Source organism: Triticum urartu, chromosome 4A (assembly GCF_056163025.1).
Source record: "Triticum urartu cultivar PI428250 chromosome 4A, HENAU_Tu73, whole genome shotgun sequence".
NCBI classification, from domain to species: Eukaryota; Viridiplantae; Streptophyta; class Magnoliopsida; order Poales; family Poaceae; genus Triticum; species Triticum urartu.
The window spans coordinates 112,810,170-112,834,797 of NC_141876.1; the positions used below are offsets into that span (position 1 = coordinate 112,810,170).

The following is a 24,628-nucleotide window of genomic DNA, read 5'->3' on the forward strand; positions in this document are numbered from 1 at the left end:
GAGACAGTGTTGCTTGACAAGAAGCCCATAGTGTGTGACATGAGATGGGTCGACTGGGACTACATCAAGGAGAATGAGGATCACTATCCAAGTGTACATGACAGTTTCAAGGCTTGTGGAGTCGATGAGTTTGTGGCTCAGAAGCTCACAAAATGGAATGATGAGCTCGTCATGCAGTTCTACTCCACAACTCATTTCTACCCAGATGGAAGGATTGTCTGGATGTCTGAAGGTACGAGATACCAGTCCACGGTTGCTGAATGGGCGAAGTTGATCAATGCCCCAAAAGAGAGTGAAGATTACTTGGATGTCTATGCCAACAGGAAGAAGGATCATAACACCATGGCACACATGTACAAGGAAATCCCAGATGCTGCTCTTGAGACACATAAGTTTGGATCTGTACATTACCTTCTGTCAGGCTTGCCAACCATCAACTGGATCCTCAGGCACACTCTCTTGCCAAAGTCAGGTGATCACAAGATGATCAGAGGCCATGCAATTAACTTGCTTCACATCTTTGATGTCCCACAGAAGTTCAAAGTCATGAGCCTAATAGTTGAAACTATCAAGAGGACAGCTGCAGATCAGAAGAGGAGTTGTGGATATGCCCCACAGATCCAGGAGCTGATCAACTCCAAGATGGGCACTGGTACATATCTGCTGGACAAGGAACACATGCCTATCTATCCAGACTTTGAGGACAACACTGTGGTTATGAATGAGGATGAAGCATCTTCTGTGCACGCACAAGCCAAGAAGGAGAAGGCAAAAGCTGAAAAGGCTGCAAGGATGCCAACTACTGAAGAAGCATCTCAGTATCTCCTGAAGAGCAAGCAAGATCAGCTTGGCTACCTGATTGCATCCACTCTGAGGATTGAGAAGGGACTGGCCACCCTGACTCAAAACTAGGAGAGCTGGGAAAGAATCGTGGAGCAAAAGTTCTATGACTTGGATGTGAAGGTAACTGAGATTCAGTCTGTTGTGGAGCAACTTCAAGATGATATGCAGGAGAGGAAGGGCAAGACAACCATTGATGCATTTGCCAGAGTGCCTAGAGCTCAGAGGTCTGCTGCAGTGCCTGTTCGAGACACCAGAGCCACGTCATCTGCACCAGCTACAGCTTCAGTGCCACCAGCTCCAGCACCTACTCCATCAGCTCCATCTAGTTCGACTAAAGCCTTCGTTCTTGGAGTTATTCGGACACCACCACCTGAAGACCAAGCTTGAGAGACGATTTAGTGCTATGCATTTTCTAGGAACTTTTTGGTAACTTGTTGCCAAAGGGGGAGAAAATGTATAGATCATAGGCTTCGAGAGAGAGTGTTGCTTTTTTATTCTCTCTTGCTTTGGTGGTTGAACTTTATTTGCTTTGCTTGTTTGAGATACTTTCTGTCTGCGTGGTACTTGGATGATCATGTGTTTGATCATATGCTACATTAATGCTTGTTGGATGACATTATCCTTTTATCCCTATATAATGCTTGGTGATGAGTGCATGCATTTAATTATTATCATTTTGAGCGCTCCACCAAGATGTATGTGACATGGAAGAGTAACCCATGAGCCTAACTCTTTTTGCATTTGCAGTCCAAAGCAAACCATAAACTATGCACAAATTTAGGGGGAGCTCTTGCTTTTCACATACTTCTCAAAGCGACAATGTCTTTCACTCTTATTATCATTTGTCGAAGCTTTGATCTATATGTTGTCATCAATTACCAAAAGGGGGGAGATTGAAAGTGCGACTATCCCTAGGTGGTTTTGGTAATTCCTAACAACATATAGCTCATTGAGCTAATGCTATTCCAAGATTAATATTCAGGAAAAGCTCAATGAATGGCATGGCATGGATGAGGAATGTGGACCCCTCAAAATATTAAGGACAAAAAGATTGGCTCAAGCTCAAAGCTCAAGACTCTACATTTTATATTTTAGTGATCCAAGATCACATCGAGTCTATAGGAAAAGCCAATACTATCAAGGAGGGATGAGGTGTTGTTTAATGAGGTTCTTGCTTCATAGTGCTTAGTGATATGCTCCAAAACCCTCAACTACCTTCCCACATCCACATATGACCTAAACCAAAAGTCAAACTCAGCCCTACCGATTCTTTCTATCCGACACCACCGAGTTTCAAATGTCATAGCTACTTCCACAAACCCTAGGCAAATCGGTCTCACCGGTAGGGATTTCGGTCACACCAAGATGGGGTTGTAATCTCTTTGTTTCCCTTCGTAACGTTTCGGTCCTACCGAGATGAGCGATCGGTCCCCCCGAGTTTACCTGACCAACTCTCTGGTTAGCTTATTACCAAAATCGGTCCCACCGAGTTTGTGTAATCGGTCACACCGAGATTACGTTATGCCCTAACCCTAACCATATCGGTCCTACCGAGTTGCATCTCAGTCCCACCGAAAATCCTAATGGTCACTAGGTTTGCTGAATCGGTCTGACCGAGTCTTTCACTTCGGTCTCACCGGGATTGGTAAATTGTGTGTAACGGTTAGTTTTTGTGTGGAGGCTATATATACCCCTCCACCCACTCTTCATTCGTGGAGAGGGCCATCAGAACATACCTACACTTCCAATACACATTTTCTGAGAGAGAACCACCTACTCATGTGTTGAGGCCAAGATATTCCACTCCTACCATATGAATCTTGATCTCTAGCCTTCCCCAAGTTTCTTTCCACTCAAACCTTCTTTCCACCAAATCCATATCCTGTGAGAGAGAGTTGAGTGTTGGGGAGACTATCATTTGAAGCACAAGAGCAAGGAGTTCATCATCAACACACCACTTGTTACTTCTTGGAGAGTGGTGTCTCCTAGATTGGCTAGGTGTCACTTGGGAGCCTCCGACAAAGATTGTGGAGTTGAACCAAGGAGTTTGTAAGGGCAAGGAGATCGCCTACCTCGTGAAGATCTACCACTAGTTAGGCAAGTCCTTCGTGGACGATGGCCATGATGGGATAGACAAGGTTGCTTCTTCGTGGACCCTTCGTGGGTGGAGCCCTCCGTGGACTCGCGCAACCATTTGAAGCACAAGAGCAAGGAGTTCATCATCAACACACCACTTGTTACTTCTTGGAGAGTGGTGTCTCCTAGATTGGCTAGGTGTCACTTGGGAGCCTCCGACAAAGATTGTGGAGTTGAACCAAGGAGTTTGTAAGGGCAAGGAGATCGCCTACCTCGTGAAGATCTACCACTAGTTAGGCAAGTCCTTCGTGGACGATGGCCATGATGGGATAGACAAGGTTGCTTCTTCGTGGACCCTTCGTGGGTGGAGCCCTCCGTGGACTCGCGCAACCATTACCCTCCGTGGGTTGAAGTCTCCATCAACGTGGATGTACGATAGCACCACCTATCGGAACCACGACAAAAACATTCGTGTCTCCAATTGCGTTTGAATTCTCCAAACCCTTCCCTTTACATTCTTGCAAGTTGCATGCTTTACTTTCCGCTGCTCATAGACTCTTTGCATGCTTGCTTGAATTGTGTTAAGATTGCTTGACTTGTGCTAAGATAGCTAAAATCTGCCAAAGACTAAAATTGGGAAAATGATAGATTTTTATTTGGTCAAGTAGTCTAATCACCCCCCCCTCTAGACATACTTTCGATCCTACACATTCTCCTAATGATGTGATCCCGTTAATCAAATGACAACTCATGTCTATGGTTAGGAAACTTAACCATCTTTGATCAACGAGCTAGTCAAGTAGAGGCATACTAGTGACACTCTGTTTGTCTATGTATTCACACATGTATTATGTTTCCGGTTAATACAATTCTAGCATGAATAATAAACATTTATCATGATATAAGGAAATAAATAATAACTTTATTATTGCCTCTAGGGCATATTTCCTTCAGGTACAGCACAGAAACCGTGTGTTTTGTGATCTTCTAATGATTAATGCAAAAAAAACACGGGCACACGTACTAATCAATGCTCAAAGCCCTCAAAGGATGCTCTTACCCATTATCGCACACGGTTCCGGCCAATCATCTCCGCCTATTGTGTGTTGCGTTATGATTGGCCGGAACCCCAGCCACGCGGATCACGTGTGTGCACCGTTGGATGTGTCGTGTTCGAACGGCAATCCACGTCCCTCACATCACACCCATGCACCTGTAGCTGGATTGGATTTATATGCGCTAAATGCCTAGAAAATGCACATAATCCCCTAAATATGGTAAATGAGCCCGAAAAAATGTCAAATTTGGACACGGTGATTTGTAGGGTGTAGGTTCGTCGTAGAAAAAAACTCCAGGGCAAAGAACGAAGAAAATTTGGATTCCCCTTCAATCTTGAGGATTTCCCTTTCGAAAGCATGAAACTTCCTCGATGATGGTTCAATTTTTTAAGGGTGTGCATGACAACATAAGCCAAACCTTCTCAAATTTTTACCAAGGCATGGTGAGGTCATACCATGGCACCATGCTAGGCGTCATGTTTTTTAAGCATTTATTTTATTTTTTCTATAGTTGAAAACCCAACAAACAGACATTTGTGGTTGACTATTGTCACACATTTCATCGAAATATCCGTCCATTCCTTGTAAAAGGCATGAGAATTTACTAAATGGCACGAGCATGATTTTCTAAGCCGTTCTTGTGGACCCTTTCATGCATCGATTGTTTGAACTTGAATTGTGCGCATTAATGCCTGGGAAATGCACATAATCCCCTAAATATGGCAAATGAACCCGGAAAAGTGCCAAATTTGAACACAGTGATTTGCAGGTTGTATGCTCATCATAGAAAAAAAAACTCGTGGACAAAGGACAAAGGAAATTTGGACCCCCCCCTTCAATCTTGGTGATTTCCCCCTCGAAACCATGAAACTTCCTCGGTGATGGTTCGATTTATGAAAGGCGCGCATCGCGACATAAGGAAAACATTCTCCAATTTTTACCAGGGCATGGTGAGGCCATACCATGGCACCATGCCAGGCGTCATGTTTTCCAACCATGTGTTTTATTTTTTGTATAGTTATTAACCGAGTAAACGACGCGTTTATGGTTGACTATTGCCACACATTTCCTTGAAATATCTGCCCATTCCTTGTAAAAGGCATGAGAACGTGCTAAATAACACGAGCATGGTTTTCCAGACCATTCTTGTGAACCTTTTCATGCATCGATTATTCGAATTTGAATTATGTCCATTAATGCCTAGAAAATGCACATAATCCCCTAAATATGGTAAATGAGCCCGGGAAAATGTCAAATTTGAACACGTTGCATTTGAGGCGGTATGTTGATCGTTGGAAAAAAAACTAAATGACAAACTAGGACGGAAATTAGAATTCCCCTTCAATCTTGGGGATTTTCCCTCTCGAAAGCATGTAACTTCATCGGTAATGGTTTGATTTATGAAGGGCATGCATGACGACATAAGCCAAACCTTCTCAAAGTTTTACTAGGGCATGGTGAGGTCATACCATGGCACCATGCCAGGTGTCATGTTTTTAAGCATTTATTTCATTTTTTTTCTATAGTTGAAAAACCCAACAAACAGACATTTGTGGTTGACTATTGCCACACATTTCATCGAAATATCTGTCGATTCCTTGTAAAAGGCATGAGAATTTACTAATGGCATGAGCATGGTTTTCTAGGCCGTTCTTGTGGACCCTTTCATGCATCGATTGTTTGAACTTGAATTATGCGCATTAATGCCTAGGAAATGCACATAATCCCCTAAATATGGCAAATGAACCCGAAAAGGTGCCAAATTTGAACACGGTGATTTGCAGGTTGTATGCTCATCATAGAAAAAAAACTCGTGGACAAAGGACAAAGGAAATTTCGATCCCCTTTAATCTTGGTGATTTCCCCCTCGAAACCATGAACTTCCTCGGATGATGGTTCGTTTTATGAAAGGCGCGCATCACGACATAAGGAAAACATTCTCCAATTTTTACCAGGCCATGGTGAGGCCATACCATGGCACCACACCAGGCGTCATGTTTTCCAACCATGTGTTTCATTTTTTGTATAGCACGAGCATGATTTTCTAGACCATTCTTGTGCACCTTTTCATGCACCGATTGTTCGAATTTGAATTATGTGCATAATTAATGCCTACAAAATGCACACGATCCCCTAAATATGGTAAATGAGTTCGGAAACATGTCAAATTTGAACACGTTTCATTTCAGGCGGTATGTTGATCGTTGGAAAAAACTGAATGACAAACTAGGACGGAAATTTGGATTTCCCTTCAATCTTGGTGATTTCCCTCTCGAAAGCATTGAACTTCCTCGGTGATGGTTCGATTTATGAAGGGCGTGCATGACGACATAAATCAAACCTTCTCAGCTTTTAACCAGGGCACGGTGAGGCCATACCATGGCACCATGCCAGCCGTCATGTTTTTCAAGCACATATTTCATTGTTCTATAGGTTATAACCCAGTTAATGACGTGTTTGTGGTTGACTATTGCTACGCATTCAATTGAAATCTCTGCCCATTCCTTGTAAAAGGCTTGAGAAATTACTAAATACCACGAGTATGGTTTTTCCAGACCGTTCTTGTGCACCCTTTCATGCACCAATTGTTTGAATTTGAATTACGTGCATTAATGCCTACAAAATGCACATAATCCCCTAAATATTGTAAATGAACTCGGAAAAGTGCCAAATTTGAACACGGTGATTAGCAGGGTTTATGTTCATTGTAGAAAAAAACTCATGGATGAAGGACAAAGGAAATTTGGATTCCCATTCAATCTTGGTGATTTACTATCGCACACGATTCATCTCCATCGCCTCTATGAACCGTTTGTGTTCACTCAAACATGAAAAAGGAAAAGAAAACCCTCGCCCACTTCGTCCCCACTCACTCGCCGTGGACTCCTCCGCAACTCTGCACCCTAAGCTCGATGGCTGTTGGCGGCGGGCGTAGGTCGCGCTCCAAACGGCACCGGGTTTCGCCTCCACCGCTTTCCGCCGCCTATCTGCACCGACATTCTAGACTCTGGTCGACTGGGGTTTTCTGTGGAATTGGGCCGGGGATTTTTCTCATTGAGAAGGTAAACAACTTAATTAGCGAAATATTCACTCATCTCTTATCGCAGTCCGTCCGTCGTTGTTAATCAACCGGCGGAAATCGCCATGAAATCATTTTTGTTCTAGCTGATTCATGGGTGTTCATTCATGTGTGCACAGTGCGAGCACAAGTCGGGCAACTATGGCCGTGGCCAGTCGGAAACGAAGTTCTATCTCACCATTCCGGATGACTTCAAGGAGCGCTCGGTATGTTCAATCTCAACCTACCACGGCCGGCATGGCCTAAATTTGTGAACATATACCGTCTGTTGCTACATTATCTATATATTTGCATCAAATCTTTGTTACATTATATATTTTTAATTATATATTTGTGTACTTTGCTTGCATCTATATATGGATATGTTCTATCAATTACTCCATATTTGCATCTTGCTCGGTTATTTCAATATATCTAATTTACGATCTTAATTTTCATTTCAAGCAGTACATCCCTTGCTTTGCAAGAATAGGAGTAGAAGGAAATCTTGGGCTTTGCTTTGCTGATGACTCCTAGGATGTCATATTGACAACACAACATGGATTTACAATGACGGTTAGCGTAAAACTTGATAAAGATAGTCACTCCTATTTTAGTGCGGACCTTTGGAGAAAAATGTCTAAGTGTTATGAACTGAAAGCTGGCAATAAAATTCTAGTGCGTGCACCACAGCCTGGTCTAATTAACATGGATGTTTACTTTCCCAACGTCATCAGCCGATCAAAGTCTGATCGAGGTTAGTGTCCTTTCAACTTTCTCCATGCTGTCATATTACTATTTAAGCAACCAATTGATCACTATTTAAGCAATCGATTGTGATATCATATTCTGACTCCGTTCCTAGGTAGTAACAAATTATGTTTACCAATTTATGCGCACTATATATTCTTCTGCCATGTTCTGAATAAATAATACATTTCCATCTTTTAAGCAGGATATGTTGGATGCATGGTGAATGATCTGTATGTTACTAAGCGCACCAAATTTCATTGGAAGGACTTAAAGCATGTCATAAACTTTGTTGATAATCTGACAGAGATAGCACAACGTATGAACGCTGGATTTTGGATGGGATTAATTGGACCTATGGTGCACACACCGAACAAGACCAATTGTGTGCACAAAGCGCTGGTAAAAAATCTTATTTTAATGTTGATGCTCATAAACTATATATATCTTCAACGATATGTTACAATTGTTTTTTTATTCTACATGTCAACAGAAATTGCCCCCTATAGCCGTTTCTGAATCGATTTCCCAGCGTAGTCGAATTACACTTGTGCCTGCTAATAACGTCAAAGTGATTGCAAGGTACTGCATTTCCCGCAAAAATGGAACCATTCAAATTAACAAGTTCTCGCTTCTCGTGGCAATGCATCCATATTGGAAAATTGGAGACACTATTCTACTCCTGCTCTACCAAGGCACATGAGGTCTCTTTATTTTCATTGACGAGATGCCGAGTCGCCGTGATCAAGGTGCTTCCAGTGGATAGTTGTGCCTGTTGGCCCTCGGCCTCTTAAAATGTGCTAGCTGTTACTATATATGTTAAGTATGTAGATATGGACCATATGGTTGTTGGCCCTTAGTCTCTTAAAATGTGATAGTTGTTTATGTTAAGTACGTAGATATGGACCATATGGTTGTCAAAACCGTGTTACGCAGATCCTCCTTTTGTCGAATAGTGTAACCACTATATATATGTTACTCAAATGTTGTTACCCAAGTTCATAAATTTTCATGAAAAGTATTAGTATCGTACATAATTAATTGAGTTTAAGCGTGTGCTCGATGTCCAGAAGGCATTTGCATATTAACTGTCCATATTGCAAATTCACACACATGTTCACATAAGAAAACGTATGTGTAACATATTAATCATCGCATACGAGTACTCACAGACGCATCGTGTGCGATGCTCCTAGCCACCGCAAGAAACTAGTCTGCATTTTTCAAAGTTTTTTGTACACACAGAATCACACACGAAGTAATTGTATTGACCGTCTGTGTTGTAATTTCTTATTGCAAACAGTTCATTCGAGTCGGCCGTTTGCCACGTATCACACACATCTTGTTTACATGACTCTTTTGTGTTCTTTTAGCTCATCGCAAACAGTTCATCCATGTGAACTATATGCTGCATATCACACACATTTTGTTAAGTTGAACGGTTTATGTTGTGTTTCCTAATCAAAAATAGTTCGTCCAAGTTAACCTTATGTCGTATATCGCACACATATTGATATGGTTGCCCGTTTCTGTTGTTCTACCTCGTCGCAAACAGTTCAAATGAATTAACCATGTGTCCTGCATCGCACGCACATTGTTATGGCTGCCCGTTTCTGTTGTTCTGCCTCATCGCAGACAGTTTGAATGGATTAACCGTATGTCCTGCATCGCACACACAACTAAAATCTTAACCGTGTTTGATGCAGCCATCATTGCAAACGTTTTGTATTTTTTACGGTTTTTTACACCACCGTTTGCGATTATTGCATCACACACAGTTTCGGCAAATGGTCTCTGATCGTAGTGTCGCGTTAGCAGTCTCCTGCAGTAGTGTAGTGCCAATTAAATGGGATAATTAATTATCCTTTACAGATTAGGGGACCAAAATTTTCCATTTTAGACTGGCCACTCGGGTTACAGTTCTGTTTTGGAATTTATTCATTCCAAAAGGCGTCATGTGCGCCAAAAGAAATGAAAGTCCACAACCCAATCTCCAGTCTAAAAGAACGATCACTCCCTCCCATCACCCACCCCGATTTCTCGACGAATCCTGGGCCGACCCATTCTATATTACTCCCAAAACATCAGAAAATGTTGGCACGAGGGTTCGAACCCGCAACCTCTCGGTTGCAATGCTACGCTGGAACCACTAGGCCACCACCACGAAGTGTAATTATTGTTCATTTTATTCTTTTATTATTCAGTTCGGTTTATTCCTTTTCTTTTTTTCTCATTCTTTTTGTTTTCATTAATGCACGGGTTTCTAAAATTCATGAACCTTTTCTCTAAAGTTATGAAGTTTTTCTTTAAATTCGTGAACTTCTTTCAAATTTGATGATTTTTTTTCAAATTTGATGAATTTGTAAAAAAATCGTTGAACTTTTCCCAATTTGATGAACATTTTTTCAAATTTGGTGAATTTTTTTTTCAAATTTGGTGAACTTTTTTTCAAGTTTGATGAACTTTTTAAAAATCTAATGATTTTTTTTCAAATTCGATGAACTTTTTTTTAAAATGGATGAACTTTTTCTCAAATTGAAGATTTTTTCCAAATTTGATTAACTTTTCAAATTTGCAAATTTTATTGAAAATCCATGAGCTTATTTCAATTTCAATGAACTTTTTTTTCAAATTGATGACCTTTTTTAAAAAATGGATGGGTTCTTTTAAAAAAATTGATGAACTTTTTTTAAAGATGGATGAACTTTTTCTGATTTGATGAACCTTTTTTTAAATCGTTCAACTTTTTATCAAATTCAATGAACTTTTTTAAAAATTGGTGAACTTTTAAAAAAATCAATGAACTATTTTTTCAAATTGGTAAGCTTTTCTTTTTCGAAACTTGATGAACTCTTTTTCATAAAAAAAAACTACCGTGTAGCTGCTCTGGTGGTTAGCGAAACACTTTGCCACATGTAGTGGCTTGGCGGAGTCCTCCTCTTCGGCGCCTTAAGCGCCCGTTCCCTGAGCGGGCGCTCGCGCAACAATCTAGGGTGGGTCGGCCCAGCAAAGCGCCCGTTCCCTTTCTTCCTTCGATCGCTAGCTCCTTCGTGCATATTTCGTTCATCTTTTCTTTTTGTTGTTCGTCCCTTTCATTCACAAAAACTGAAAACCACATGGATCTGAAAATTACGAATTTGAAAAACAGTTCATGAATTTGAAAAGGTTCATCAATTTTGAAGCAAAAAATGAAAAAAGTTCATTGAATTTGAAAAAGTTCATCCGATTTGAAACAAAGTTCGCCAATTTTAAAAAAAAAGTTCATCAAAATTAAGAAAAGTTCACTGAATTTGAAAAAAGTTCATGATTTTGAAAAAAATCTCATCAAATTTGAAAAAAAAGTTCATCAATTTTGCAAAAAATTCGTCGCCTTTGGAAAAGTTCACGCATTTGTGGGAAAAGAAAAAACAAGATAGAAAAAAAGGAAAGAAAAACTGAAAAACACTTGGCTTTCTCTCATTGTATAAAGAAAAAAAATATAGTAAGCACATCATGTCTTCTGATCCAACTGGTTAGTGTGTTCGCTTCCAGAACGAGCGAGCATGGGTCGATTCGCGGCGGACGCACTGTTCCTTTTTGCAGATGATCTCTGAATACAATATGTCTTACCATATTTTTAGGAATGGCTAGTTATTAAAAATAAAGCTAAGATATGACCCATTGTAACATTTATTTTATCATCTCTAAATTACATGCAAGACTTAAGATAAGACTATCTTATCAACCACTAGTATGATGCCCGTGCGTTGCTATGGAATAATACAAACACATGGATGGTACAATTATTCTAGAGTGTTTGCAATGGAATAACAAAAACACATGTATCTACCAGTTGTTCTGATTCAGAATTGTATGTCAAGCATAAAGCCATGTGATTTTCATTCATATACCAGCAACAAATGCCAATTAACTCTCCAGCTTCTTTCCTTACACAAGCATCGTCTACCTCCCTGCCCCTCCTTCCCTCTACCTTCATTTTCTTTGTCCGTCCTAGTTTTAGCATTGTCGTTACTTTAAAAGTTTATCATCTCATCGTACCACCGCTTTAAACCTTTTATTAATGTTAGCGGCTCTATGGAATGATCTTCACATATCATGAGAGATGATGACATAATTTTTTCTTCTTATTTACGCATAGTGCAATGCCAATGTTTCTTTGAACACAATATAAAAATAACGCTTTTGTGGCTGCAAGAAACGTACAAAAACATATAATGTCTATTACTGAGAATATCAAATTAAAGAAATAATCCAACATTCTCCTTGAGTACTTGAATTTTTTGCATAAGTGCACAACTCAATAGCATATGATTCGGTAGCTTAACATTCAAAGCGACTGCTAATGCAAAAATTCATTTTTGAGAGGAAATTCTAGAATTGTTGGCAAATCAGCATAACCAATACACCATCAGTTACAAGAATGTTGTCTCCTAGCCTTGTGCAGCATATCATGGAAAATAAGGAAATTAACATAATGGAGAAATGCATGCTAGGTGATTTATCTCAACAGACTACCTTCATTTTCTTTGTCCGTTCTAGTTTTAGCATTGTCGTTGCTTTAAAAGTTTACCATCTCATCGTACCACCGCTTTAAACCTTTTATTAATGTTAGCAACTTTATGAAATGATCTTCACATATCGTGAGAGATGATGACATGATTTTTTCTTCTTATTTAACGCATAGTGCAATGCCAATGTTTCTTTGAACACGATATAAAGATAGCCCTTTTGTGGCTGCAAGAAACGTACAAAAACACATAGTGTCTATTATTGAGAATATCAAATTGAAGAAATAATTCAACATTCTCCTTGAGTACTTGATTTTTTTTGCATAAATGCACAACTCAATAGCATATGATTCGGTAGCTTAACATTCAAAGCGACTGCTAATTCAAAAATTCATTTTTTGAGAGGAAATTCTAGAATTGTTGGCAAACTAGCATAACCAATACACTGTCAGTTACAAGAATGTTGTCTCCTAGCCTTGTGCAACATATCATGGAAAATAAGGAAATCAACATAATGGAGAAATGCATGCTAGGTGATTTATCTCAACAGAAAAAAAAATGAAGAGCTTTAGCACCTATACTTGCATGAAGCCACAAACTGGTATTTTAGTAGACAGTATAACTACCAACTCCATCTCTTAGCAACATATCCTTCTCCATGGTAGGGGACTTCGGGTATATCTTACATATGAGATGTGGTAATGTAGCACAACATAGCTTATCAAATAGAAACATGCTTTATGTAGTAGGACATATATGATTATTCTATCTACTTCAACTTCCCCTAGGATTCAGATCAGAACACTGACAACAGCTAACATGGCATAAACCTGCACAAACTCAAGAAAATGGAAAAAAATATATAAGAGATTAAGGAAAACCAAGTCAAAAAACATGTCAACATTTCCTCCTCAACCAGGTCAAATCTGGAAGTGTATTTCTCGTTCATGTTGAATAAGAAAGCTAGATACATGTGCGTTGCTACGACATAAGAAAATATATTTACCAAATAATCATTTTGTTTCGTGAATACAAACGTTACAAGCTTTTGATGTTTTCGCAATATAAAGTGGTTGTAATGGCTTCTTTCTCGTGTTTCTCTCGTAGCTACAATAGTTAATCCTCATATAAAGACTAACAAACCAAAAAAATTACAAAACAGAAAGCATCAGTGTTAATTCTTCCATGGAGCGGCGGCTGGGACTACTTTTGAGCAGTTCCGGCCATTGCTTGGACTAAAGAGAACTACAATGCAAGCCCGGTACTGACTACATTAGCAACCAAACTAAGCAGTGAGTCCAGACAATGGTTGGATAAGGCAAGTCACACTGACCAACCAATTACCTCTTAGATCAACTATTGGGTAACTGAACCTGACGAAGAAGTAGAACACGACCCACTAGCCTGACCGCCGGAGTAGAAGCATGTGTGATCATCCGACTCCCCCGTGTCATACCTGCAGTGCCCTCCGGAGGCCTAGCACTCGCCGCACCATCTGGCGTCAGCCTTCCGTCGCACCTAGAACCCCGCCCTGACGGTGTCCCCGACGGCGCCGTTCCCGGCGGCCAGCATACGGAACAACAAAAACCGAGCAGCACCCGCACACCACTCCTAGGCCTAGTACGTCCTCCGGCACCGACATACCATTGGACAGCCTAGAGTACGAGCACCCCGGTGACGCAGACAAATGCATCATACACCAACAACAACGTCGATCTGGCGCTGCTGCAATTCACATAGGCTGTAAAGAACCGGTGGTGCGTAGGAGCTCTCCTTCTGCACCGCCGCCAAGCTCGCCAATGGATGAACGTGATCTAGAGTGGTGCAGATAAGAGGGAGGAGTGGAAAGTTTATCGATGGGACTGGCTCCTACCGCCGATAGCAAGGGCCGCGACCGCGGGGCCGATGAGGAGGGGGGAACCGGAGAAGTTTTTTCTCGGGATTGGAGAGGGAGGCGGCATCTGGAGCAACGGGGTGGGGTGCGGGAGATGAGGAGGGAGACGGGATCGGGAGCGAAGGGGTAGGGTGCGGGAGATGAGGAGGACGGGTGGTTGCGGGACGTGCGTTCGTGGGTAGTGGGTCTCTTTTCTTCTTTTTGTTTTGCTTTTTTTCGAGCGGGGATAGGAGAAGCGGGGGTGAGGGACACATCGTACGTGGGGGGGGGGGGGGTCGAACCATTACGATGTTCGATTCCCCTTCAATAATAGAGATTGTACATGACCTAAGGCGCCGAACAGGAGCTCCTCGATTTCTCAATGTCAAAAAAACAGCCTAAAAAAATCTCAATGTCTAAAAAAAACGATTTCTCAAAAAAAAAAAATCCCTCACCCACCCACCCACACCCCACCCCCGTCGTTTTTCCCGTGGTCCACGGACCATTTCCCAAATTTTCCCCACTCGCGAACCCTAACTTCGACCAGCCTCTCCCTCCAGATCCCCTCCCCTCCTCTCGCCAGGAGCAGAACCCACCCGCTCGGACCGCGCCGCGTAATCGCCATGTGGGTACTCCTCCATCTCTAAGCCCTCATCTCCTTCCAGTTCGTTGCTCGGTAGCGTCTGAATATCGTTTGCCTGCTTCCCGCGATCCGTGCGTTGCGTGTCATTTATGCGTGTAGCTGCATTGGTTGTTTCCTTTCGATCGAAGCTATATCGATGGAGCTACGGATTTACGCCAGAAATCCAGCGGGTTGGGGTATGGTCTGGTTGGTCTCTGCTGGGTCACGGCTTGGAAATGATCTGGAATGGGGAGGAACAAACTCGCTCTGTGGTCTTGGGGGTAGATTGTGAGCTGCCTTGGTGCCTTTCCGTGCGTGTGGGCAGTTTGATGCTTGCTTCCGCTTTGGAGAATCGTGAGCTCGATGCTATCTTCTGTAATGTGTGGTGATACACTGCATCTACTGATGGAAATGTGTATGCATCTGCTAGTGCCTAGTGGGCTCTAAACCAGTGTGTTGCAATAATTTTGACTACTGCTTTATTGAGGAGGTTAAAATGCATTTGAATGAGATCCCATCAAACGTAGAATTGGGGTGTCTTAGAGCATCTCTAGTCCATCCCCAAAAGCTAAATATTGGGCGAATTTTTTTGGTTCGGGGAATTATCAGTTTATCACTCATATGGCACTTCCCCCATTTCCTTTAATCCCCCCAAAAATAGCTTTTCATCCCCCAAAAGTTCCCTCTAGCCCATATTTGCTCTGGGAGAGGCACTTCTCAGTAAGAATGAGGAATACTGCTCGACCCGCTAGTCTCCCGCCCGACACGCCGCCGCAACCCGCGCCACCGGCCGTTTGCCGCCCCGATGACCAGGGAAATGGATCCCCTGGTCTGTGCTGCACCTCCAGCCACCCTCTCCGGCGCTGGAATCCCGCCGGCAGCGGTGAATTTTGTCTCCACGGCGGCGTCGGCGGCGCCATTGCCGCGGAGGACTACTTTCTTCGCCATGGACAGTTCTGCCTCTGCAGCCTGCAGCAGCGCCTTGTCCTGCGCCTCTTAGTTCTTCTGTCTCGCGGTCGCTCTCGGCCTTGGCCTTGGCCTCTGCCGCGGACTTCACCTCCAACTTCAACTTGCGTAGCTCCTTCTTTGACGCGGTCCAGCTCTTGCGACACCTCAGCCTACTGGGTGTATGAGGCCTCCTTGACGGCGTCCTTTCGTGTCCAGGGTGCCCACATTGCTTGCAGCCTTGACCTCTAGGACGTCGCTTTGGCCTTGGTCTGGTTGATTTGGCGTTCCAGCTCCTTTGCCATGGCCCGTGCTCTCGATAGCTCCGACTCGGCGCCGTCTCGCTCATTACCACATATGCCTTGCATTCGTTCAGCTTGTCCATGTTGGATTTCGCTAGTTGTTTAATTTCAGTGGACAGGTTCTGCATACAATAAGGTACTCCCTCCGTCCCAAAATTCTTGTCTTATATTTATCTAAATGTGGATATATCTAGTTACGTTTTAGTGTTAGATACATCCGTATCTAGACAAATCTAAGACAAGAATTTTGGGACGGAGGGAGTATATATGAATTACAATTAAACAGTACTAGTAGCCTCTTGATCACAAGAAACAGGGAAGATATGTTAAGTCGTCCATGAATTTTGGAATTAAAAGAGCACTTCTTGAGCTAGAACATGCTTCTTGGGCAGCTTGCTCGCCTTGAGACCGCCTTGTGGTACTCCTCAAATTTGGGACAGTGTCTGCTGCATGTTGTAACAATGGAAATTACCGCAACATGACTCTTGCACGTTGTAGGTGTTCGATGAATCGCGCAAGCCTAATGTGTGCAAATTTGAGCTTTTGGCGGATTAAGCTTGGGGGGTGGACTAGATGAACACAAATTTAACCCCCCAAAATATGGGAATTAAAGGATGGGGAATAAGATGAGGAATCAACTTATGGGGGATGGGCTAGAGATGCTCTTAGATCCTTTTCTTTTAATCACGCTGCTGCGCTCTCGTGTGTTTCATCTTAGAGACCACTTAATCTTGATTAATGCATCTGATGGAAGATATGGTGTTCCAGGGATAGGTAGGAGGATATGATACTTGAACCCCAAATGCATTAATGCCCCATCTGCAGCTCTTTATGCATGTTATGTTATTATGAAGTCAGAGTTTTGTCCTTCTGTTTTACATGGCTAGCTTGTGCTTGGTTTAAAAAGATCAAAGCAGTATGTCAGTAGCTGCATTGTTTATCTCCTTTCTATTGGAACTAGATTGAGGTAGCATCAGATTTCGCACCAAGAATCTAGCGGGGTAGTGTATAGGATGAATAGTGTCTCGTGGGCTGTGGGTCACAGATTCAAATCAAGAAAGGACAAGAACAAGCTCGCTTGGTTGTCTTGTGGGTTCAGTGTGCCCTATAGCTGTTGATTAGTACTACACAGCTAAGATAACCGTGTAGATAGATGGACAGTTTCTGGCATGGTAGGCAGCTTGATGTTTATTTTACTTGGAGAATCAAGAGTTCGAGGTTATCTTCTACTGTGTAGGGATATAGTCGTGTTGTACAATCCGCTCCAACTTCATTAACAATTGGAAATGTGTATGCTGCTAGCATGTCGACTGTTAGTAGGCTCTAAACTAGTGCATTGCAATTCACGCCGCATGTCTGCATGGATAATTTGAGATGAGAATCCCTTTCTTACTATATTTTCTAGGGTTAAGGTGCATTTGACTTGAACCCCATCTTATCTGGAATTGGGAAATTCTAGTCATATTCTTGTTAGCATAGCATGGTCTCCCTGGGTGTTCATCTTTGGTGATGTCTTCGTGTTGTTATCCTCTGATGTAAAAGATGACGTTCCAGGGATAGGTGGGAGAAAATAACCAGCCTAGAATAGAACAATGTCTCCTGCGAGCTACCTGTCTACGCAGTGCATTTTATCCCGTCCGTAGCTCTTTATGTTGATTATGTAGTTATTAGATGGTTGACTTATGGTTTTCATACCAGAAAGGCAATGTGTTGCACCATTCATAAAAGGTTATGGAACAGTCAATTTCATTCTCTCAGCTTTTATTGTTTCTATTGTTGTTTTATCTCAGGGCGAATGAGGAACCCGTTGATCCCAAGAAGTATCTTGAGGAGCGGTGCAAGCCACAGTGTGTAAAGCCACTGTATGAGTATGAGGTGTGCTCTTTCTTTCTTTTGTTGTAACACCCTCTTAATTTTGACTGGGGAATTTAATGCGACAATACTGCTATTTCCATTATGGGAGTTACGAGAAATGACACTCTTTGGTCAGCATAATTATGAAACTATTTGGCCATGTGAATGTGAAAGTTTTTCCGCTGTGATATTCATGGTATTTTTGTATTGAAGCTTTATTTTAATTTTCCAGTTCAAATATCACCCTTCACATCCTAAGAAAAGTTGCATAGCTCAATTTTGTTACTTTCTGTAGTGACAATCTGTTCAATTATTTCAGTGAAAGTTAAATAATAGCTTCTAGATTGGTTGCACTGTGAAGGATTCATATAATCCTCTACTCTCTATGATGCTGTTTCCAAAACACAGTATATTCGGCAACTGATTAGAACTACTATCATTTGTTCTGTTGGAACAACACAAATGTCTGCTTAAATTGTAAGGTTGAAAACCATTTAGATCTTCATTGATTTAGTAATATTCTTCTTCATATTCAATTTGATTTTTCATCGCCATGCTGTTTGATTTATGTCAACATGATACTCCTATGTGATTACTTCTCCAACCTGTGTGGTGGCTGTATGATGCACAGAAATGTATCAAGAGAGTTGAGGCCGATGATACTGGGCACAAGCACTGCACTGGGCAATATTTTGACTATTGGTCATGCATCGATAAATGTGTAAGTACTTCCTCTCAAGTCAGAGATGGATACTGTTAAAAAAAACAGCTATAAGAAAGCACTGCCAAGATTGAAAATAACATGCCTCGTATATGCATCTGCAGGTAGCACCAAAGCTCTTTGAAAAGCTGAAATGATATTGGGGCGCTACTTTCAGTGAGTGAGCCTGGTCATTGGCCAGAACCTTGTTCAAGTTGAAATATTTGTCGAGTCTGCAAATTGTCCTGTGACTGTTTCGATTTCATGAACTTGTAATAAGAGCAACTATCTTGACACTTTTTGCAACCATTGATTTATGTTTGGCTAAGCACTGATGACAACTATAACAATTTGATGTCTGTTGATTACAGTTCTGGTACTGATCATTTTTCTCATCAAGATCATATCCAACGCAAATTGACAAGATTTCAACAACCCATAGCTAAGAACTGTGCACGCACCATGTAATGACCCATGAATTGGAGGTGGTTTCTGGTTATAAAAAACATTTGAGGAATATGTTCTGTAAATGTTTGAATCAAATATTTGCTTGTAAAATTACATGAAAAGAAACAACACTATGTGATCATGCTTACAGATGTTTAATTTGGCTTTCGGCCTAGGGTGGAAACATAGTCTTTTTCCATATACATGTGTAAAAGTTCTACTTTATTTCTTAATTTGTTATCTATACTCCCTCTGTGCCAAAATATAATGTATTAAAAAAAATTACAAGTCAATGTTTACTATGTTTGGCCATGTGTAGGAAAAAATATCAACATATGCAATACCAAATAAATAAAATATGAAGAAATATTTCATAATGGATCTAATGGTACTAATCTGGTATTTGTATGTACAGATTATTTTTCTATAAACATTATCGATGTAGAAACATTTCACTTTTGAAAATGGTTTGCCTTGTACTTCCTCCGTCTCATAATATAAGTGGTGTTAGAAATGCTTTTATATTATAAGACGGAGGGAGTATTTTGGAACATAGGGAATATGTGCTCATGGGCCCTCCAAGAATTGCAACATTGTTGTATCATTGTGTTGGTAGACTCAAATCATACAAGGTAGAAGTCCACGATATAAAATGTGAGTTTTCTCTTTCTAAATTTAAGCTTTGCCGAGAACCAACAATTTTGCTTGCATGACGAGAAAGGTTGTGCCTCTAGCTCACCATGGATCAACTATAGGCATATACCATATTAATGTGATTATTCTTTATGTGGAAGACACATTCTCGTCAATAACGATCCGCATGTGCTTTGTGATGATTTCATCAATCTTGAAACTTTGTGGCTCCATTTTTAGTAGAATTTGTATGTGTGTGCGCGAGAGTGAGCGTCTACATTGTATTGGTGTTTCTTAAAAGAAACTCTTAATTGTTGATGGTTTGACATTATCGTCAAGTACAAATGGACAACCACATTGATCGACAAGACCTCGGATTGATCGTGTGCATTCATATAAATAAGTCCTTGTCTATTTGTTGGAGAGACTTTAACTTGTTGGAGAGGCATTGCCGTGGTTATGAAGTCACTTGGACTCAACATTCTTCTCCTTGAGGCAATTTCACGAGCTTGCCCCAGATATTCTTGGTGGATCTTGAAGTGATCCATGGTCCTTCACATACTTGCTCAGAGGCAAATCCACACGAGCTCCCACACAAGGTATTGTTGTCTAGGAGACGCCAAATCTGCTAGAGTAATGGATCAAGACCTCTACACTTGAAGATTATTTTGCTCTCTCTCTCTCTCTCTCTCCCTCCCTCTCTCTCTCTCTCTCCCTCTCCCTCTCTCTCTCTCCCTCCCTCTCTCCCTCTCTCTCTCCCTCCCTCCCTCCCTCCCTCCCTCCCTCTCTTTCTCTAAGATTTTCCTCTCTTAAGATGAGACTCAAGAACAAGATGAAGCTTCCACATAAGTGTGGGGGCATCATGAAAGAGCCATTAGGCTTCATGATTGCCTTCTTGGAAGCACCGGAAATGGGTCAGAACAACCAAAATTCAAATAAGTCGGTCGGTGCTAAGGCTGAAAGATTGTGGATGTCGCCTAGAGGGGAGGGGGTGAATAGGCGCTTTAAAATAATTACGGTTTAGGCTTGAACAAATGCGGAATAAAACTAGCATTTAATTTGTCAAGCACAAAACCTAAAACAACTAGGGTCACCTATGTGCACCAATAACCTATACTAAGCAAGATAAACAACTAGGTGATAGCAAGATATATAACATGAAACACTATGACTATCACAAAGTAAAGTGCATAAGTAAAGGGCTCGGGTAAGAGATAACCGAGGCACACAGAGACGATGATGTATCCCAAAGTTCACACCCTTGCTGATGCTAATCTCCGTTTGGAGCGGTGTGGAGGCACAATGCTCCCCAAAATCAAAATGCCACTAGGGCCACCGTAATCTCCTCATGCCTCGCAAAATGCAAGATGTCATGATTCCACTAAGGGACCCTTGAGGGCGGTCATCGAACTCGTACAGATGACAACCCTTAGGGGCGGTCACCAAACCCGTACACTTTGGCAACCCTTGGGGGCGGTCACTGAAACCCGTACAAATTGCTCGGGGCGATCTCCACAACCTAATTGGAGACCCCGACGCTTGCCTGAAGCTTTACACCACAATGATTGAGCTCCGAAGCACCACCAACTGTCTAGGGCGCCCAAGCACCCAGGAGGAACAAGCTCTGGGGTACCAAGCACCCAAGAGTAATAAACTTCTCAACTTTTCACTTCCACGTATCACCGTGGAGAACTAAAACCGATATAACTAATGTTGGAAATATGCCCTAGAGGCAATAATAAATTAGTTATTATTATATTTCCTTGTTCATGATAATCGTTTATTATCCATGCTAGAATTGTATCGATAGGAAACTCAGATACATGTGTGGATACATAGACAACACCATGTCCCTAGTAAGCCTCTAGTTGACTAGCTCGTTGATCAATAGATGGTTACGGTTTCCTGACCATGGACATTGGATGTGTTGATAACGAGATCACATCATTAGGAGAATGATGTGATGGACAAGACCCAATCCTAAGCCTAGCACAAGATCGTGTAGTTCGTATGCTAAAGCTTTTCTAATGTCAAGTATCATTTCCTTAGACCATGAGATTGTGCAACTCCCGGATACCGTAGGAATGCTTTGGGTGTACCAAACATCACAACGTAACTGGGTGGCTATAAAGGTGCACTACGGGTATCTCCGAAAGTGTCTGTTGGGTTGGCACAAATCGAGACTGGGATTTGTCACTCCGTGTAACGGAGAGGTATCTCTGGGCCCACTCGATAGGACATCATCATAATGTGCACAATGTGACCAAGGAGTTGATCACGGGATGATGTGTTACGGAACAAGTAAAGAGACTTGCCGGTAACGAGATTGAACAAGGTATCGGGATACCGACGATCGAATCTCAGGCAAGTATCATACCAGTAGACAAAGGGAATTGTATACGGGATTGATTGAATCCTTGACATCGTGGTTCATCCGATGAGATCATCATGGAACATGTGGGAGCCAACATGGGTATCCAGATCCCGCTGTTGGTTATTGACCAGAGAGATGTCTCGGTCATGTCTGCATGATTCCCGAACCCGTAGGGTCTACACACTTAAGGTTCAATGACGCTAGGTTATAGGGAAAGTATGTATGCGGTTACTGAATGTTGTTCAGAGTCCCGGATGAGATCCCGGACGTCACGAGGAGTTCCGGAATGGTCCGGAGGTAAAGATTGATATATAGGAAGTGTGGATTTGGCCACCGGAAGTGTTCCGGGCATCACCGGTAATGTACCGGGACCACCGGAAGGGTTCCGGGGGTCCACCGGGAGGTGCCACCAGCCCCGGAGGCTTGCGTGGGCCAAGAGTGGGAAGGGACCAGCCCCTAGGTGGGCTGGGGCGCCTCCCACCAAGGCCCAAGGCGCCCTCAAGAGGAGAGGGGGCAAACCCTAGGGGCAGATGGGCCCTAAGGCCCACCCTAGGTGCGCCCCCCTCTCTCTTCCCCTTGGCCGCCACCTAGATGGGATCTGGGGGCTGCCGCCACCCCTAGGGAGGGAACCCTAGGTGGGGGCGCAACCCCTCCCCCTATATATAGTGGAGGTTTTGGGGCTGGCCAACACACAAGTCTCTCTCTCCCAAGGCGCAGCCCTACCTCTCTCCCTCCTCGTCTCTCGCAGTGCTTGGCGAAGCCCTGCTGGAGTACCGCGCTCCTCCACCACCACCACGCCGTCGTGCTGCTGCTGGACGGAGTCTTCCCCAACCTATCCCTCTCTCCTTGCTGGATCAAGGCATGGGAGACGTCACCGGGCTGCACGTGTGTTGAACGCGGAGGCGCCGTTGTTCGGCGCTTAGATCGGAATCGACCGTGATCTGAATCGCCACGAGTACGACTACCTCATCCACGTTCTTGCAACGCTTCCGCTTAGCAATCTACAAGGGTATGTAGATGCACTCCCCTTCCCCTCGTTGCTAGATTACTCCATAGATTGATCTTGGTGATGCGTAGAAAATTTTAAATTTCTGCTACGATCCTCAACAGTGGTATCAGAGCTAGGTCTATGCGTAGTTTCTATGCACGAGTAGAACACAAGTTGTTGTGAGCGTCGATTTTGTCAATTTACTTGCCGTTACTAGTCTTATCTTGATTCGGCGGCATCGTGGGATGAAGCGACCCGGACTGACCTTACACATACTCTTACGTGAGACAGGTTCCATCGACTGACATGCACTAGTTGCATAAGGTGGCTAGCGGGTGTCTGTCTCTCCCACTTTAGTCGAATCGGATTCGATGAAAAGGGTCCTTATGAAGGGTAAATAGAAATTGGCATATCACGTTGTGGTTTTGGCGTAGGTAAGAAACGTTCTTGCTAAGAAACCTATAGCAGCCACGTAAAATTTGCAACAACAATTAGAGGACGTCTAACTTGTTTTTGCAGGGTATGCCGTGTGATGTGATATGGCCAAAAGGATGTGATGAATGATATATGTGATGTATGAGATTGATCATGTTCTTGTAATAGGAATCATGACTTGCATGTCGATGAGTATGACAACCGGCAAGAGCCATAGGAGTTGTCTTAATTTATTTATGACCTACGTGTCAACATAAACGTCATGTAATTACTTTACTTTATTGCTAACCATTAGCCGTAGTAGTAGAAGTAATAGTTGGCGAGACAACTTCACGAAGACACGATGATGGAGATCATGGTGTCATGCCGGTGACGACGATGATCATGGCGCCCCGAAGATGGAGATCAAAAGGAGCAAAATGATATTGGCCATATCATGTCACTATTTGATTGCATGTGATGTTTATCATGTTTTACATCTTATTTGCTTAGAACGACGGTAGCATAAATAAGATGATCCGTCGCAATAATTTCAAGAAAGTGTTCCCCCTAACTGTGCACCGTTGCGAAGGTTCGTTGTTTCGAAGCACCACGTGATGATCGGGTGTGATAGATTCTAACGTTCAAATACAACGGGTGTAAGCCAGATTTACACACGCAATACACTTAGGTTGACTTGACGAGCCTAGCATGTACAGACATGGCCTGGGAACACGGAAGACCGAAAGGTCGAACATGAGTCGTATAGAAGATACGATCAACATGAGGATGTTCACCGATGATGACTAGTCCGTCTCACGTGATGATCGGACACGACCTAGTTGACTCGGATCATGTATCACTTAGATGACTAGAGGGATGTCTATCTGAGTGGGAGTTCATTATATAATTTGATTAGATGAACTTATTTATCATGAACAATAGTCTAAGTTGTCTTTGCAAAAAGGGTTGTAGATCAATAGCTTGCGTTGCAACTCCCTGTTTCAATACATTCCTAGAGAAAGATTAAGTTGAAAGATACTGTAAGCAATGATGCGGACTAGGTCCGTTGCCTGAGGAGTGTCCTCACTGCTACACAGAAGGCTTATTTCTTTGATGCACCGCTCGGTGTGCCAACCCCTCCAACATCGTCTGTGGATGTTATGAACATTTGACAGATACG

At 42.5% G+C, this 24,628-nt stretch overlaps 1 protein-coding gene across 1 annotated transcript; it reads left to right on the forward strand.

The window, feature by feature from the left end:
• Nucleotides 1–14,625: 14,625 nt before the first annotated feature.
• Nucleotides 14,626–18,959, forward strand: LOC125550911 (cytochrome b-c1 complex subunit 6-1, mitochondrial). Its single transcript, XM_048714030.2, has 4 exons — nt 14,626–14,791; nt 17,826–17,910; nt 18,521–18,610; nt 18,715–18,959. Coding segments are annotated over exons 1-4 (210 nt in total). The 5' UTR covers nt 14,626–14,789; the 3' UTR covers nt 18,748–18,959.
• Nucleotides 18,960–24,628: the final 5,669 nt, after the last annotated feature.

Coding starts and splice junctions, on each gene's coding strand:
- LOC125550911 (XM_048714030.2), top strand. Junction 17,911..18,520: donor AGCCACTGTATGAGTATGAG/GTGTGCTCTTTC, acceptor TATGATGCACAG/AAATGTATCAAGAGAGTTGA. Junction 18,611..18,714: donor GGTCATGCATCGATAAATGT/GTAAGTACTTCC, acceptor ATGCATCTGCAG/GTAGCACCAAAGCTCTTTGA.